We start from the raw sequence: 15,689 nt of genomic DNA, 5'->3' as shown, positions 1-15,689 counted from the left end.
GTCCAGTGGTTAGGACTCTGCGCTCTCACTGCCGGGGCCCAGGTTCAGTCCCTGGTCGGGGAACTAAGTTCCCACAAGCCTCGTGGTGCAGCCGGAAAAAAAAAAAACTTTCATTTCTAACTTCTGATAACAAAACAAGATACAGTCACACAAATGTATAGCTTAAAAGGTGACATACTTATAACTACCGTCCAGGTCAAGAAATAGAACTCTGTCAGCCGCCCAGAAGCCCCTCCAAGCCCCGTGTCACAATCACAGCCTTTCCTCCCCCAAAAAGTGTCCTTGTCCTTCTACAGTAATGACTTCCTCGTGTTTCTTTTTACAGTTTTATTCTCAAAGTGTGCATTGCTATTCACTACAGTTTGTCTGCTGTTTAGAAACTCTGCTGTCTCTGGAGCCCGTCACAGCTGCGCTGGTGGTGGAGCTCACGCCGTCCCTGGAGGCATCCGGCAGGTTTTTTAAAAATTAATTAATTTATTTTTGGCTGCGTTGGGTCTTCGTTGCTGCGCGCGGGCTTTCTCTAGTTGCGGCGAGCGGGGGCTACTCTTCGTTGCAGTGTGCAGGCTTCTCATTGCGGTGGCTTCTCTTGTTGCGGAGCACGGGCTCTAGGTGTGCAGGCTTCAGTAGTTGTGGCGCACGGACTTAGCTGCTCTGCGGCATGTGGGATCCTCCCAGACCAGGGCTCGAACCCGTGTCCCCTGCATCGGCAGGCGGTTTCTTAACCACTGCGCCACCAGGGAAGTCCCATCCGGCAGGTTCTTTCAGTCAGAATCTGCAGTCCTTTCTCTGGGCACATTTTTACTTGATTCCCATTGTTCTTTCAGGAGTTTCTTTTTCTCTAGGGTCTCCTTTGCTCTTTTTTTCCTTTCTTGCTTTCTCTTCTCTGCCTCTCGTTTTTCTTTGTAAACAGGACTGTTTTCACCGTTGTAGAAAACATCCACTTTCTCTTGCAGGATTCTCCGAGCTAGCTTTCTGTTTTGATCGACGGATCTAGTCTGGTGGCACTGTAAGAGATAATATTTCATAATGTGAAAGCCAGTGTGTTCTGGGCAGGACCTCAGGAATCATTAAATTCAACCTAGTCCCTTTATAGAGGGGTCAGGCCCGCAGAGGGAAAGCCACTTGTCAGGAGTCCCAGTAGGTCAGTGACAGGACGAAGGCCATACCCTTTCCCGCCTCTGCTTGGCCCCCGCCCAGTCCCACACCCCAGCTGTATTATGTGGCTTTCACTGTGACTATTCCAATATTAGGAGTGTTGTTTTGTTTAGAAGTAACAATAGCCTTCAAATAACTTCAAGTTCCCAAATAATTTTGAAAACATCAACCAGTATGTCTAAGCAAGCCCTTTGTGTGCCCCATTTATAAATGTAAACTTCTCTCTGAAGAAGGAAAATAGCCTCTTTATTATTAGTCAGCCATAATATTCATTACGTAATATCTCCGTTATCACTGGTGAGTGCCTTGCAAAGCTATTTGATAAAAGAAATTCTGTGAAATTGGAATGAAAGAATAGTACCAAAAGCAAATTTGGAGTAAGCTATATAAAATAGGTTTCAGAATTTTATTTGTTGCTCATGAATGTCACTTTTTTCGAGGAGGAAAAGGAAAATGATTGAGATTTTCACTAATACGCTCTTGGCTCAAAAACGTGGCAGCGAAGAACAGCTGTTAGGAACAGACTTTGGGTTCGGTCTGGGCTGACTCTCCTGCAGGTGCAGGAGCCTCCTTGTGCTTCAGATTCCACATCATGAGTGTAGGCTTGTGACGATTAAGAGTTAACTCGAATGTGAAGTGGCTCAGAACAGGGCCGGCCACAAGCTCACGTGATATGTAAGTACTTGCGAAAGGTACCGCTGGTGTGCGAAAACCTGCCTCTGCTCTCTCTGCTGTGCCTCAAGGCTCGTGCTGCCTTCAGGGCCCTGGGGATACGGAATGCACTGGCAGTACCAAACCAGGAAACGGGAGAAAAGCTCTGCACCATTTCTTAGAGGCTCAGAATGTATTGACAGCTGGCGATATTCTGATCAGAGGTTGGTTTTTTATATTCAGAAGGAAGACTCCTACAGGCAGCTGTGCCCGGCGTTTTTCCTCTGAGGGCTGAAATCGGGTTGCCAACGTTATCTCACTCAGTCCTTCTCCAGAAGGGTAGGTGTCACTTGACATTTACCAAAGAGGGGACGGAGGGACATGGAGAATGCGACCATCTGAGCGATCAGCCAGGCGGCTAAGGGCTGAGCCCACTGGCGGACAGCCTGGGCCCGCGTGCTGCTTGGGGGCCGGAGCCCACGGCAGTGCCACAGAGCTTTCTGCAGCCACCCTGCAGCCCAGTGGCTCGACAAGAACCGTGGCCTGCCAAGTTCAAGGACAGCAGCAGCAAGAGCGCAACTGCAAAGGATCCTGGAAGGAGGCTCCTGACGCCGTGCAGGAGGTTCTGCCTGGGAGGAACGCTCGGGACTGGGCACGAGACCTGCAGTCCCTCTACTGCCGGGGTCATGGTGAGAACAAGTTTTCACTCAGGAGAAATCAGGGGACCCCCACGGCCTCCTTCCTCTACCTTGACGACAATGCCTGAGGGGACGTGCCTCAGCACCACGCAGTTGCTTGTTTTGTTGGTTGCCTGGCCCCCTGGCCCATGTCCTTTTACAAACTGCTCTTCAAGTTCACTCTCATCCAGGGAGAGCAGAGCAGGGTGGTCCTTCTTGCCTGCCGCCTGGACCGGAGCGACCGCTGTTCCAGGGGATAAGAGTTCCGGCTTCTCGCAGCGCCGGAGTCCCCAGGGCACCATGCACACTCTGGTCAGTGGGACAGGAAAACGGAACAGACCCGAGGTGCTCATAGCGCGTGGCTCTGCCGGCTCAGGACCTGAATAAGACAGAAAGGACAGCCCGTCAGCCTTGTTTGCGCTCAAGATTATACCGCAGGTTCTAAAATCACCTTTTATGAAACAGTTCAAACGATGACCACCCATCTGGCAGGCAGGGGATTTAGGAAATTAGTGCAGACAGGATACTCGGCAACACACACCTCTCTCCGGCCCTGCATTGTCTACCGTGTTCTCAGCAGTACGTGCCTTGCCAAGTGATAAATATTTTCTTGTAACAGACCAAAAATGTCTTCAAAGCACCCAGAAGTGTTGTTTTCTCAGGAAGGGGAGGCTTTGAGTGTAAAATTCAAAAGAACAGGGCTGTAATTTGATAAGGAAATATTACATAGTACATCACACAAGAATTAGGATCTGAGTCAAGGGACATTATTTAAGTGTGTGAGAACCTTTGAAATCAAAATGGAAAGACGACAGTACGTGATAGTCTATTTTATAGCTTGAGCTTAAACAGTCTGACACAGTAAATATCACTATCAATCAATGTCATGATTGTTGTTTTTTCATGTTTCCTGTTTCATGGATTTGAATAGGAACATCTGTTCCCTCAGAAGCACTGCCAATCACATGATCCAACCGGTACTCATCCTTAGAACCACCGAGTCAACTGATTTTTATTAAGGTGCCTGTTAGGTTCAAAGTATGAGGTGAGGTATAGGGAGTGACGTGAGGTCAAAGAGAGCAAGACGCTATCTTCATGGAGCTCACAGTCTAGTCGGAGAAGATATTCAAGAAGAAAGCGAGAGGTGCTGAACAAGAGATTTCAATAACTACGCGAGACTAGCCTAAGGCTGAAATGTCTTAGTTGACAAATGAATAGTATAGAGAATAATAGCCATGAGGGTATGGTGAATCCCACAGGCCTTTGCTTTTTTTCGAGGGGAGGAGGGCAGAGGATCTGAAAGGTATCACCTCTTTTCAGAGATCTATGTATTCCCCATGTGAATGGGGTCGGGGCGGGGGAGTCACAACCTTTGCCCATTTTCTCATCTGGAAAATGGGGGGAATAAGCCCTCTCCATGCATCCCACGCAGGCTTAGAGTAAAATCAGAGAAAACAGTATTCTGGAAAGGGCTTTGCTGATACCTCTGAAGGCATGAGACTGGTTTTTAGCAAAATCCCTGTCACCAGGGCTTTCCTGGTGCCACAGTGGTTGGGAATTCGCCTGCCAATGCAGGGGACATGGGTTCGAGTCCTGGTCTGGGAAGATCCCACATGCCGCGGAGCAACTAAGCCTGTGCGCCACAACTACTGAGCCTGCGCTCTAGAGCCCACGAGCCACAACTACTGAGCCTGTGTGCCACAACTACTGAAGCCTGCGCGCCTAGAGCCCGTGCTCGGCAACAAGAGAAGCCACCGCAATGAGAAGCCCGTGCACTGCAATGAAGAGTAGCCTCCGCTCACCACAACTAGAGAAAGCCTGCGCGCAGCAACGAAGACCCAGCGCAGCCAAAAATGAATTAAAAAAAAAAAAAAAAATCCCTGTCACCCAGGCAGATTTGGGGAACTACGAATGTGCCACTCGCATAATACTTCTTGATCGAGGATTATGCAGGCACTAAAAACAGATATATTGCTCTTTTTAACAACTGCTTCCTGTGAGGCTCTAAACAGCTTCTTTTACCACTTGAAACCTTGTAAATTCTAGCTCATGGCAACTGGTCTCTAACACAGGTAGGAACTGGAGTTTACCTAAGGCAACTTCCTCAGCCAAAAGTAACGTACCATCCACCGAATTATTTCACTAGGTTTCTCTCGGCTTATTTACTTTTCACCCACCAGCAGTTCTGACGGCTAACATCCACTGGGCCCAACACTGATCTCTAGATAAGCTTAATGCAGAAACATGCTAGCAGGCATTGCTTCCTTGTAAATATGTGCATTTTCTGTTATTTGAAATCCAAGTGCCTTTCTCAGTTATCAGTACAGATGACACTGGTCATTTTTAGAATGAATACAGTATTCTTCATCTCTCTCTCTACTATTTCTATGGAAAATAAATATAATGAAATACACTCTTCAAGCTTTAGGCCAATGCTAGTTTTCAATCCTATGACTGACATATCTTCTCTGTGAAAAGTACGACATTCAGCAGGTTCCGAGCAGGTTCTGTCAGTCCCGGTGGATGATATTAAGGTGGTGTTGGTTCCTACTGTGCTCCGTGGCTACCAAGGGAGATATTTTGAAACAGAGTATGCCAGTGAAAGTGGTGCTTTAAAAGCTGCTTCTGTTTACTGTGTGTGAAATATGTCAGAAGTATCCTCAGGAAAAGATAAAAGATAAACCCAGGCACATTCTCTGAAATCTCTACAACAAAGAATCCACTCCCCCATAATGATTAAATGAATGAGACTAAGTTGATGTCCAAAATTTCCCTCCCCTTATTTCTGCTTTCAATCCACAGAACAGAATTCCTTTGTGTATCAGACAGTGTCTAGTCCCTGGATTAGGTTCATGGAACAGGAGCCCAGTACCTCTCTTGGGGCTTCTCTTCCGTTAGTAAATCTGACCAGGCAGAATGGCAGTGGAATATAGTGCAGCGACAAAGAAAGGAAACAGGTCTGAGACGGGGTGAAACTCCCAGACAAAGGGCGGAGAGGACAGCGCTTTTCTCAGCTGCTTTGTCACCAGCCCACTGTGTTTCAAATCTACCTTTCTGTCCTAGTTCAGAGCTGACACACACACAGGAAGGTCTCCCACCCAACTGGAGTTCGAGAAGGTCCCCAGTGTTCAGTTACTGGCTGCTTTGTTTAACAGCTAATTCCAACAGCCAATAGGACGATTCCAAATACTTTTAGTATCTCCTGGAGCTCTGGCTCTACTCCAATGGTGGCTAAAAATGACAAACACACCCATGGTTCCACTTCCCCAAAGCCCAGAGAAGAATACGGATTGGATTTCAGTTTTTGTGATGCCCACAGAGCAACCCAAAGTCTTTGGGGAACAATAAAAGCAGCTCAAATTAGAGCTCATCGTGACATTAAAAAAACAGAAAAAGAAAAATGGTAACAAGCGGTGTGCGTAAGGGGAAACCAGCAGTCACGACAGCGTGCCCTGATTCCCTCCCGTGAGTGTGAGCGTCAGGCCCGGCTGGCTCTCCACCCCAACTCCCCTCGGCTCTGCTCTTCCTTGGAGGATGGCGTCTGCACTAAACAGCTGACTGCAGTTTAGGTTAAAGCCACGCTCTCTCTCACTTGGTCAAGTTAAGAGATAACAGGGCTGACGCCTTTAAAACAGGCAATGTTAATTTGTTCAATGAATATTTTCAGCATCTACTATGTGCCATGCATGGGCCTCGATGAGTCCAATGAGCCTGTAGCATAAAAGAGAAATTAAGACATCCATAAGTAAGATACATGCCAGAGCCCGGAATGGATGACATGCCATAGAGCAGTGGTTCTCAGACTTCACTGTGCTCCCAAGTCACCGGAAGGCTGGTTATTGGGACTTGGAAGCTGCATCCTATTAGGCGCCTTTCTTCCTGACTGGACCCACCTGGTACACAGTTCCTCCTCTGGCTTCCACAATCAGCCCAAACCAAGACGGACACCTAGCTCATGGGTGGCATGCTCAGCTCTGGAATGTGGCCTGTGACTAGAGCAAACAATCACATATTTAAACAAGATGCAGTGAGGTGAGGCTTGTTTCACCAACAGCCGAAATGCTCTGGAGAGCGGTAAGGGGATGCTACTGCCTTTGTGTCTCTGAGACAGAGAGAGGATATTTGAATCTGGAAGACATAGGATCTCAACTCTGGACCCACCTCTGGATACCATTTGCCTAAAATTCACTGTTTAAGTATTTTTTAGAAATGTCATCCAAACTAACCGAAAGAACAGATGCGGCGATTCGCTGAAATGGGGTGCTTTAGGAAAGAAGACTGTTAAAGCTCTCACAGCTCGAACTTTCATGCACAAATTCCCTAGGGATCCTGTTAAATAGGATACGGCTCATTAGGTCTGGGGTGGAGCCTGAGACTCTGCATTTCTAACCAGCTCCCAGGTGAGGTGGTTGCTGCCTGCAGTCCTGGCTCTTAAGATCGTCTGACTGCTGGATGAAAGCCCCATGATCACGATGGCAATGCTGGAGATGGAGAAGGTGTAAAGGAGAGAACAGGCGGGAGAGGAAGAGAAGACAAATGAATATCGTATTGAGCGAAAAGAACAGGTGAAATGGTCACAAGGGGATTGAGAAACTGGGTCATCTGAAAAAAGAACATCAAAAACGTTGCTTCTATTGCATTAATTTTTTTTTTAATTTTATTTATTTATTTATTTATTTACTTATGGCTGTGTTGGGTCTTCGTTTCTGTGCGAGGGCTTTCTCTAGTTGTGGCAAGCGGGGGCCACTCTTCATTGCGGTGCGCGGGCCTCTCACTGTCGCGGAGCGCAGGCTCAGTAATTGTGCCTCACGGGCCTAGTTGCTCCGCGGCATGTGGGATCTTACCAGACCAGGGCTCGAACCCGTGTCCCCTGCATTGGCAGGCAGATTCTCAACCACTGGCCACCAGGGAAGCCCACATTAATTTTTTTTTCAAAGCTGCCTTTTTCTTTTTTAAGTCTTTATTGAATTTGTTACAATATTGCTCGTTTTATGTTTTGTTTTTTTAGTGGGAGGCATGTGGGATCTTAGCTCCCTGACCTGGGATTGAACCCGCATCCCCTGCATTGGAAGGTGAAGTCTCAACCACTGGACAGCTAGGGAAGTCCCCTGCATTAATGTTCTAGAACAGCACTGTCCAATAGAAATATAGTGCAAGCCACATGTGAAATTCTAAATTTTCTTATAGTCACGTTAAAAATAGTAAAAAGCAACTGATGAAGTAAATTTCAATATACTTTATTTAATCCAATATATCCCAAATATTATTACTTCAGCATATAATCAATAAAAAAATTTATTTAGATTTTCTTTTTATATGAGGTCTGCAAAATCTGAAGTGTGGCCACGCTTACAGCACACGTCAGTCTGGACTAGCCACATGTGCTCGCGGCTACTGTAGTGGATGAGGTAGCTCTAGAATCCTGCTATCAGAGTGTGGTCCACGGGGCAGCAGCAACAGCACCATCTGGGAGCTTGTTAGGAATGAAGAATCTCAGGACCTTCTAAATGAGAACCTGTGTGTTTTTTTGGGTTTTTTTTGGCTGTGCCGCACGGCTTGCTGGATCTCAGTTCCCCAACCAGGGATCGAACCCGGGCCTGCAGCAGTGAAAGCGCAGAGTCCTAACCACGGGACCGCCAGGGAAGTCCCAGAGAACCTGTGTTTCAATAAGATCCTCAAGTGATTCAGAGGCACACTGAAGTTTGAGAAGCAAAGGACACAGGAATTAGCAAGTTCTTCCAACTGCTAGGACAGACGCTTTTAAGAGCTATTGTTTCTTATGTTTATAATGTTTAAAAAGTTGAGACCAGAATTCAGGAGTGCTGATTACCTGCTTAGTCATGGTCTTGCTTCCCCCTCCCGAATAAGGAGATAAAATAGGTCTCAAAAACAATGACCTAATCAATGGTGAAGGACCAAACACAGTGAGCTTTAAAAAGACAAAATGGCCAGCTGATGGCACCAGAAGCTAAGTGAGAGGATGGTTTTCTGTGAAATGCTTAATAATAATCTATGTTTCAAAAGTGTTTTTTGGCGCTCCCTGCCGAATGGGAGTGAAGATAAAGCAGCCTCTCTCCTTTTCACATCTCTAGCTCATCCTCCTGTTCTAGTTGCCTGAAATCCTTATGAGGGCTGTAACACCTCCCCAAACAGAACCCCTGGGAACTTTGGCTCAGGCTTGAAACAGACCCTGTCATTTCCTAGGCTGGGGGCTCTACACTGAAGATAGAGCACCTTTCAGCCACAGTCAGTGTTTCCAGAGAATTATTTCTCAAATAAGAAAATCACAATGGACTGAGCAGGAAAGGACAACAGAGCTGCTATCCTTGATTTGGGAGGACAAGAGGAAAAGGAAACTACTCTGAGTTTGGTCTAAATTTAATAATAGGCTTACTGCTGCACAGCTCAAGAGACACTAAAGAAGTAGATAAAAAGAAAAGCTTTCAATTCATACACTACGAACATCCCGTTCAGTTTTTTTTTTAAACAGAAAACTTCAAATCCACAATTACACCTGTCCTATTTGGGTGCACCACTGTGATTTTCTTCTATTTCGGGCACCTAACAGGAACTTTATAATTTATCAACTACACTATTAAAATAAGACAAACACATTAAAAAAGCAGCAATAACTACACTCCACATTTTCCTCTAAAAGTCTCAAAGACTCTGTTACCATCAATGATGCTTTGTATTTGTTTAGGACTTAGGTTTTCAAAGCACGTTCAAATACGTTATCGTAGTGAATATTTCATACAAATAAAGAAAAGAAGGGATGTATACTATGTGGAATATTTCAGGAAGACTTGTTTTGGAAGAACATTAGGTAGTCCATTTTTTTAAACTAAATTGTCCTTCCTGCTGCTTGTTTCTTTACCTTTCATAACATCTCCAGATTTGTTCTTCCCCCAGCTCCTTAAAAAGCGTTAGCTCATTTTCCTCAGCGTTCTCTTCTTGACTCCTCCTCTCACTTTTTTGTCCCTGAAAGGCCATACTGCTTTGTAGTCAGCGTGACCTGCGTCAATGCCTTGCCTCCATGATTTACTCACTGTGCAACTCTGGCCACGTTTCCACATCTGTGAAACAGAGGTAATATCACCGAGGGAGAGAAAAAAATCGTACACATCGCCACAAATGTAAAGCGCTTAGGATCCCTAAATTACACAGCTCAGGAACCTCTGGCTAACACACCACAAGCCCAATCTGCAAATGGATTATTTCATGGACTTTTGTTTTAGAAGCTCAGTGAAAAGGTATCTAGAAAATGACCTGCAAACAATTTTACTTGGCATGGTCCAATTTAAGAAATACTTGGAAACCATGAAATAACCGAAGATATGCTGTTTGGTGAGGTCATAATTGTGGTCTATGAAATCAGGTGCCAAAGAGATATTTATGATGCCAAGAATATAGCGTGACTTCCCAGAAGGTTCAAATTGAAAGATAAAAACTACATCACAGCAAGTCCTGGTTTAAACACAGAGATCTTTAGGAATTATCTGATATAGTAAAAAAAATCATGGACAGAAAAGATGAAAAAAGTCACGTTTAAATGTACATCTGATTATTCCTTTTCATCTTCAATGGTTAAACTATAAAGTTTTAGAGTTCCTCATTTTTGCTGTGGAGGACGTCCCTCCTCCAACCCCTGCCAATGACAAGCTGTTTTGTATATAAAAATAAATGACAGAGTAACACCCTGGTTAACAAACATTAAATGCCTCAAGCCATTAGCTGCCGCTATTACTGAACAGCCTAATCTTATCCCAATCAGAGTGAAAGATCTCCACTCAAAAGCGTCAGTTTGACGTCATCGTGGCAAAAGAGGAATACTTGAGCAATACAAAGATGTTATAATAAAATCATATAGATTTTTTTGATATTGAGCTCCATGAGCTGTTTGTGTGTTTTGGAGATTAATCCTTTGTTGTTTCATTTGCAAATATTTTCTCCCATTCTGAGGGTTGTCTTTTTGTCTTGTTTATGGTTTCCTTTGCTGTGCACCCTTATTAGGGCATAAAATAGTGGTGTAAGCTTGTATACAAGTAATGCAAAATCTCCAGTATGAGAGGGGGGGTTAAATTAAGATGAATAGTTCTTACACTTAATATATACTTGAATTTCTGACACCTTCTACTTCTGTTTTCTATATTCAGAAATAATTTCTATGGACTTTAAAAACCTCCTTTCTGTTTTTATAAAGCTTCTCTCTAGACCAATTAGTCAAAAGCAGTTTCCACTCTGAATTTGTAAAAATTAAGACGCTACCAAAGAGCTTAACCTAAATTAAGAAATAAGGTGTGAATAACCTTACCGAAATATTTTGTATCAGTTGGTTAACAAGATAACTCGGTTAATTAGAATACTAGCTTCTGAACATGTTGGCTTATTAAAACATTAATAGATTTTTTTGAAAGTTACCTAAAAATGACACTGCCAAAAACAAAAACACACTCAAACTAAACAAAGTCCATCAGATTTTGTAGCAAAAAGCAACGATCTCCTGCCTCTTGCATGGTTGGGAACTAATCTCCAGTACTCGGTTTTGGGGTTAACATTTTTCTTGCAAGGAAACACACCTCCCTTTGCCTGGAGCCGTCTCAGGAATCCACTTTCCCACGCTAGTGTGAGGATCTCAAGTAACAGATTTTGCAACCAACTGAAATTAGTGGTAAAACTGCTTTTTGTTTTGTTTTTGTTTTTTGGTGGACTTGAAAGAAACATGGTTGCTGAAAACAGAGCTGTGTGCTTAAAAATGATTTGATTTTGGTTGGGTCTTAACACAAGCAGAATACTGATGGGTGGATTAACACAATTGGGAGGAGGGTTCGATTTACTTAAGCTTGAACTCTCCCGTACACGGATGGGGTTTTGGAGAGACTGTGTTTCTACTGTTGAGACAAAATTGTCAGGTATTCTTAGGAGGCTCAGATCAGATGGAATGCCTCTTGGCAGATTTGTTATTCCAAGGGCAAATAACATCTGCTCCGTCCTGGCTTCTCCGGCACACCTACGGACAAGGCTGGCGAAGTCCCTTTATCGTGGGCTCTGGACACTCGGAGGAAAATCTAAGAGCCCGAAGTACCTTAAAGGGTAAGAACCTTTCGTCTGAGAAAGGCGGACTGACCAGTGCGTGTGAGATGGGCTAGGGGCCCACGGGGAGGGTTCTCTGTGGTCCTTCGAAAGGCTGGGCAAGAGGAAAACACCCACGATGCCTAAAACAGGCCCAGCTGCGTGCTAACAGCTCCCTAAGGCTCCGCCGAACAAGTCAACGAGCATCGTTCCATTTGTCCTCGGGCCACGGTGGAACTGTTTTCTCCACAAGGGTGGGTTCTCCTCGCCCGCCCCCCCCTCCCAAGTCCCTGAAGAGCCCCAGTGCCGACCCCCACCAGCCTAGGGTAAACCCGGTCCAGGGTAAACTTAGCTCGGGTGTCCGGGCCGGCTTCACCTCACCGCCAGCGGGGCCTCAGGTCAATGGGCTGCGCGACTCAGGGTCGCAAACGGGGAAATTCACGGGTCCCAGCTCCCAGTCCTCTCTCCGGAGCCCCTAACAATCGTGGGCAACCATGTGGGTGTCGGGCTTCTGCGCAGACGCTTACCTGACCTCAGGACTGGGCTCCCGCCCCCAACGTTCTGGGTGAACCGGAATGGCCGCAGGAGCGGGAACGCAAACGCACCCCCCGCGCCTGCGCACGCGCCGTACTCCTGCCGCAGCCCCCCCTCACAAACCCGAGACCCGTCTTACTAACTGCGCATGCGGGAAGCTGAGGCTTCTTTCCCGCGTAGCTGCAGTAGGTTCCCAGAGAGCCAATCAGACGAGAGGACTTGACTGCAGCCCCGCCCCCTCCCCTGCCCCACCCCTTCCGCGGGCGTCGGACCTCCCTCTTTGGTGAGAGCTGGGGGCGGGACGGGGGAAGTGGACGCGCGCGCGCCGCGGCTCGGCCGTCTCCGCCCCCTTCCGAGCAGCCAATCGCAACCAAGACGCCGGGCGCGCGCACGCTCCCTCGAGTTTAACGGTCGCGAGAGGCGCTCGCCCGACACTGACATCGGCAGTGGGAACGGCGGCCAGGTAAGCGGCCGCCAGCCTGCGGGGAGCTGCCGGCCTGCGGGGAGCTGCCGGTCGCGGGAGACAGGGGACGCGACTCGAAGACACCAAGTCAGCGGTCCCCTGAGTGTGCTGATGTGTTAGGGCGGGGGAAGACGACACTCACACGACGCAACCTCAGCGGAGCCCGCGGCCGTGTGGGGGCTTTGCTTGCGGCAGTGCACCTTTTCTAGACTCTGACCTTGAGTGACACCCGCGAGGCCCAATCGCTGAGCGCCTCTGCCCGAGGGGCGGGGGGCTTGAGGGATTTCTCTCTCTCTCTTTTTTTTGACCAGCTTCCTGGGCTTACTTTGAGAATCACGATTGTAGTTGTTGGACCGGTGGTTTTAACTCCAGTCTCCCTGCTGCCTACAATTTAGGCAACTGCGTGGGTTCTCCTCGCCTTCGTACTTTAACCCGAGAGCCGCCGCCAGCAGCTGCGGTCTGGCTGTGAGCGCGAGAACGTCAGGATCTGGCCTCAAAACCTGAAATCATGCCTTCTTTCCCCCTCTCAGGCTCCCACCAAAGCAGAACGCCTGGTTAACTTTTATATTCTCAGCAGACCCCCATCAGTCGTTCCTCTACCCCCTAACTCCCTTTTTCTGCTAGGAGCTGGGACCATCAAAAGCGTCAAATTTTGTTGATGGGAGATATAAAAGTCTCTGTTCTTATACCCATTCTCCATCAGGTTCTTAAAATTTTGCATTGTATATCTTTTTTTTTTTTAAATTCATCCCCCACTCTCCCACCCATTCCTCCCCACCCTCACGCTCTGCTGGGAAAGCATCGCATTTCAAGATGCATCTGGATCTACTGCATCCGGATTAACTCAACGGGGGAAATTATAGATGGGGTTGCAGGCCGATCCGCGTCCCTGGAGAGCTTGTGTTTTCCTGCTGGAAGAGCAAGGTGATTTGAATCCAGGTATTTTCGTTGCCAGATGGAAGGTGCAGCCCCTGACTTTTTCAATACCCCATTTGTCGTTGGTGATGGGCTGAGTCACTGGGGAGAAATCTGTTTAGCTAGGTCCGGTTACCCTTGGCCTTCACACCTGTCCCTGAAGGAAATGGTTCCTTTGTGAGCTGATGCTCTCAAGGTTGTGCTTTGTAAAACCAGGCCCTAGAAAGTGGGAACCTAGAGGAACCAGAATAATAGGTAATTTTCCTCTATTGCCCCCCCTGAAGTTTCCATCTTGTAAGCAGCATATGTTTTCTGTATTCTTCCCCCTCCCCCACCCACTTACTCGTGGCTTTTTTTTAAGGACATGAATTCCTTAAGAAGGAGGCATGCTGTTTGACTTGTTATAGCCAATTTACCTCTGTACATCTAGCTTCAGTTAAGTTTTAGTGGACCTGGCAAATAGTTTATTTTTTAAGAAGTGATAGCATGCACAGAGTACAAAAGTACTCTACGTGTACAGTATATAGTGCACTCCTTCCACTCCCACCTTCTAGCCAGTGGGGAAACAACCACTGTTAACAGTTTAATTGGCTGTTTTCAGTGCCAGATTCAATATAGATACCAAGTAGTTCCCATTCATCTATTCACTGTATAAATCAACAAGCATGCATACTTGGTAGAATTTATTAAAGGAATGAACAAGGCACGTATCAATAAGTATTCCAATTGTTACACTGTAGAATTGTGTCTGGAACCTTGATTATTAAGCACATAAAATTGTGAAATATTACCTGAAAAGATACTACTACTTCTGCAAATCAGAAGATTTGTAGATTTTTTACTGAGATATAATTTATATACCATAAAATCTACTCTTTTAAAGTGTACAATTCAGTGATTTTTAGTATATTGACAGAGTTGTGCAACCATCACCACTGTGTAATTCTAGAAGTTTTCATCTCCCCAAAAAGACACCCCATACCCATTTTGGTCACTCCCGTTCTCTCCTTCTCCCAGCTCCTGGCAACTGTTAATCTGCTTTCTGTCTCTATAGATTTGCCTACTCTAGATACTTCGTATAAATGGAATCCTACAATACGAAGTCTTTTATTGACCTTCTTTTACTTAGCATAATTTTTTTTTTTTTGGCCACACCACATGCAGCTTGCGGGATCTTAGTTCCCCGAATAGGGAGTGAACCTGGGCCCACGGCAGTGAAAGCTCTGAGCCCTAACCACTGGACTGCCAGGGAATTCCCTTTGGCATAATGTTTTAAATGTTTATCCACATTGTAGCATAAATCAGTACTTTATTCTTTTCTATGAAAAATATTCCATTATACAGATACACAACATTTATTTATCCATTCATCAGTTGGACATTTGGGTTGTTTCTGAATTTTGGCTATTATGAATAATGTTGCTATCCTTAATGTAGATTTGTATAAAAGGATCAAGGTTTCCAAAGTCTTGAAAAGACAGTTGCTAGGTTTAATGGCTTTTTATAATAGTTTTTGTTCCTCATTCATTTTCAGACTCTCCTGGGACCTTCAGACATTTCACAGTCTGAATGTCAGCAACTGAAAATGCCTTTAGACGATGAAGCATCTGAAGATGACTCAGATTCAGTTTCTTCAAACAGTGCAAGAGCCTACATTTTCCAGTGAGAGAGTGTAACAATTTCTGTACGCTATGGAAGATTTTGACTTGGGGAAACCCTTACAAAAAGCTTCATCTTCCGTAGAATCTGATATAAAAAATTCTCCCCATTCTCTTGGACTGAACTTAAGTACTAATAGGTAAGAATGGGATAGATTTTTTTTTAATGTAATGACAAATCAGAATAACTTTATTTGCATAGTTTGCCAGTTTATCCAAATAGTGTCATAATTACTGATTTGCATTTAAAAAACCCCAAAACTATGATCAGGAACTGTTCAAGGACAGTTGTTTGGGTTAAGAATAGTTTCAATCCTTTCATGTTTTTCATTTCTCCCAGAGATGTACTTTGCATGGGGAACATTGTGAAAAAGAATTTGTTTTGCTAGTTGGAGTTTTCTTTACACTTCTTTTGTTTTCGGTAAATTACAGGTATATCTTTAAAATTTAGTTGTCTAAATATTGTTTCTCCATTTTGAAGTTAAGAGAACAAATAATGTTTCATATTGCAGAAATACCTCACCAATCTGGAAAGTGGCAATTAAAGTTGAATACTAGGAAGTA

General features: G+C 45.4%; 2 protein-coding genes across 20 annotated transcripts in view; one reads left to right on the top strand and one right to left on the bottom strand.

The window, feature by feature from the left end:
* Positions 1 to 312: 312 nt before the first annotated feature.
* MTRFR (mitochondrial translation release factor in rescue) lies at positions 313 to 12,157 on the bottom strand. Of its 8 annotated transcripts, none has more exons than XM_061169554.1 (4): positions 11,904 to 12,063; positions 9,361 to 9,559; positions 2,555 to 2,862; positions 313 to 1,004 (listed from the first exon to the last, which is right to left on the bottom strand). In XM_061169554.1, exons 2-4 carry the CDS (start codon positions 9,365 to 9,367, stop codon positions 762 to 764), a joined length of 558 nt encoding a protein of 185 aa, XP_061025537.1. In that variant the 5' UTR covers positions 9,368 to 9,559; positions 11,904 to 12,063; the 3' UTR covers positions 313 to 761. The 8 variants fall into 8 exon arrangements, with proteins under 8 accessions (XP_061025537.1, XP_061025538.1, XP_061025539.1 ...); XM_061169555.1 differs by having other exon boundaries at positions 11,932 to 12,063; XM_061169556.1 differs by having other exon boundaries at positions 11,937 to 12,063.
* A 307-nt stretch (positions 12,158 to 12,464) lies between these two features.
* Positions 12,465 to 15,689, top strand: part of MPHOSPH9 (M-phase phosphoprotein 9) — a 55,143-nt gene continuing 51,918 nt past the window's right edge. For 9 of the 12 annotated variants that reach the window (XM_061169961.1, XM_061169959.1, XM_061169957.1 and 6 more), the window contains exons 1-2: positions 12,529 to 13,476; positions 15,002 to 15,265. In XM_061169961.1, the coding sequence (XP_061025944.1) occupies positions 15,159 to 15,265 (107 nt within the window). In that variant the 5' untranslated portion in view covers positions 12,529 to 13,476; positions 15,002 to 15,158. Of the gene's footprint in view, positions 13,492 to 15,001; positions 15,266 to 15,689 lie in introns of all 12 variants that reach the window. The other 3 variants (XM_061169953.1, XM_061169954.1, XM_061169955.1) reach the window with 3 other exon arrangements.

The sequence above is a fragment of the Eubalaena glacialis genome, chromosome 15 (genome assembly GCF_028564815.1).
Source record: "Eubalaena glacialis isolate mEubGla1 chromosome 15, mEubGla1.1.hap2.+ XY, whole genome shotgun sequence".
NCBI lineage: Eukaryota > Metazoa > Chordata > Mammalia > Artiodactyla > Balaenidae > Eubalaena > Eubalaena glacialis.
Note: the sequence above shows the minus strand (reverse complement) of the source record. Positions and strands in the feature narration are given on the sequence as shown.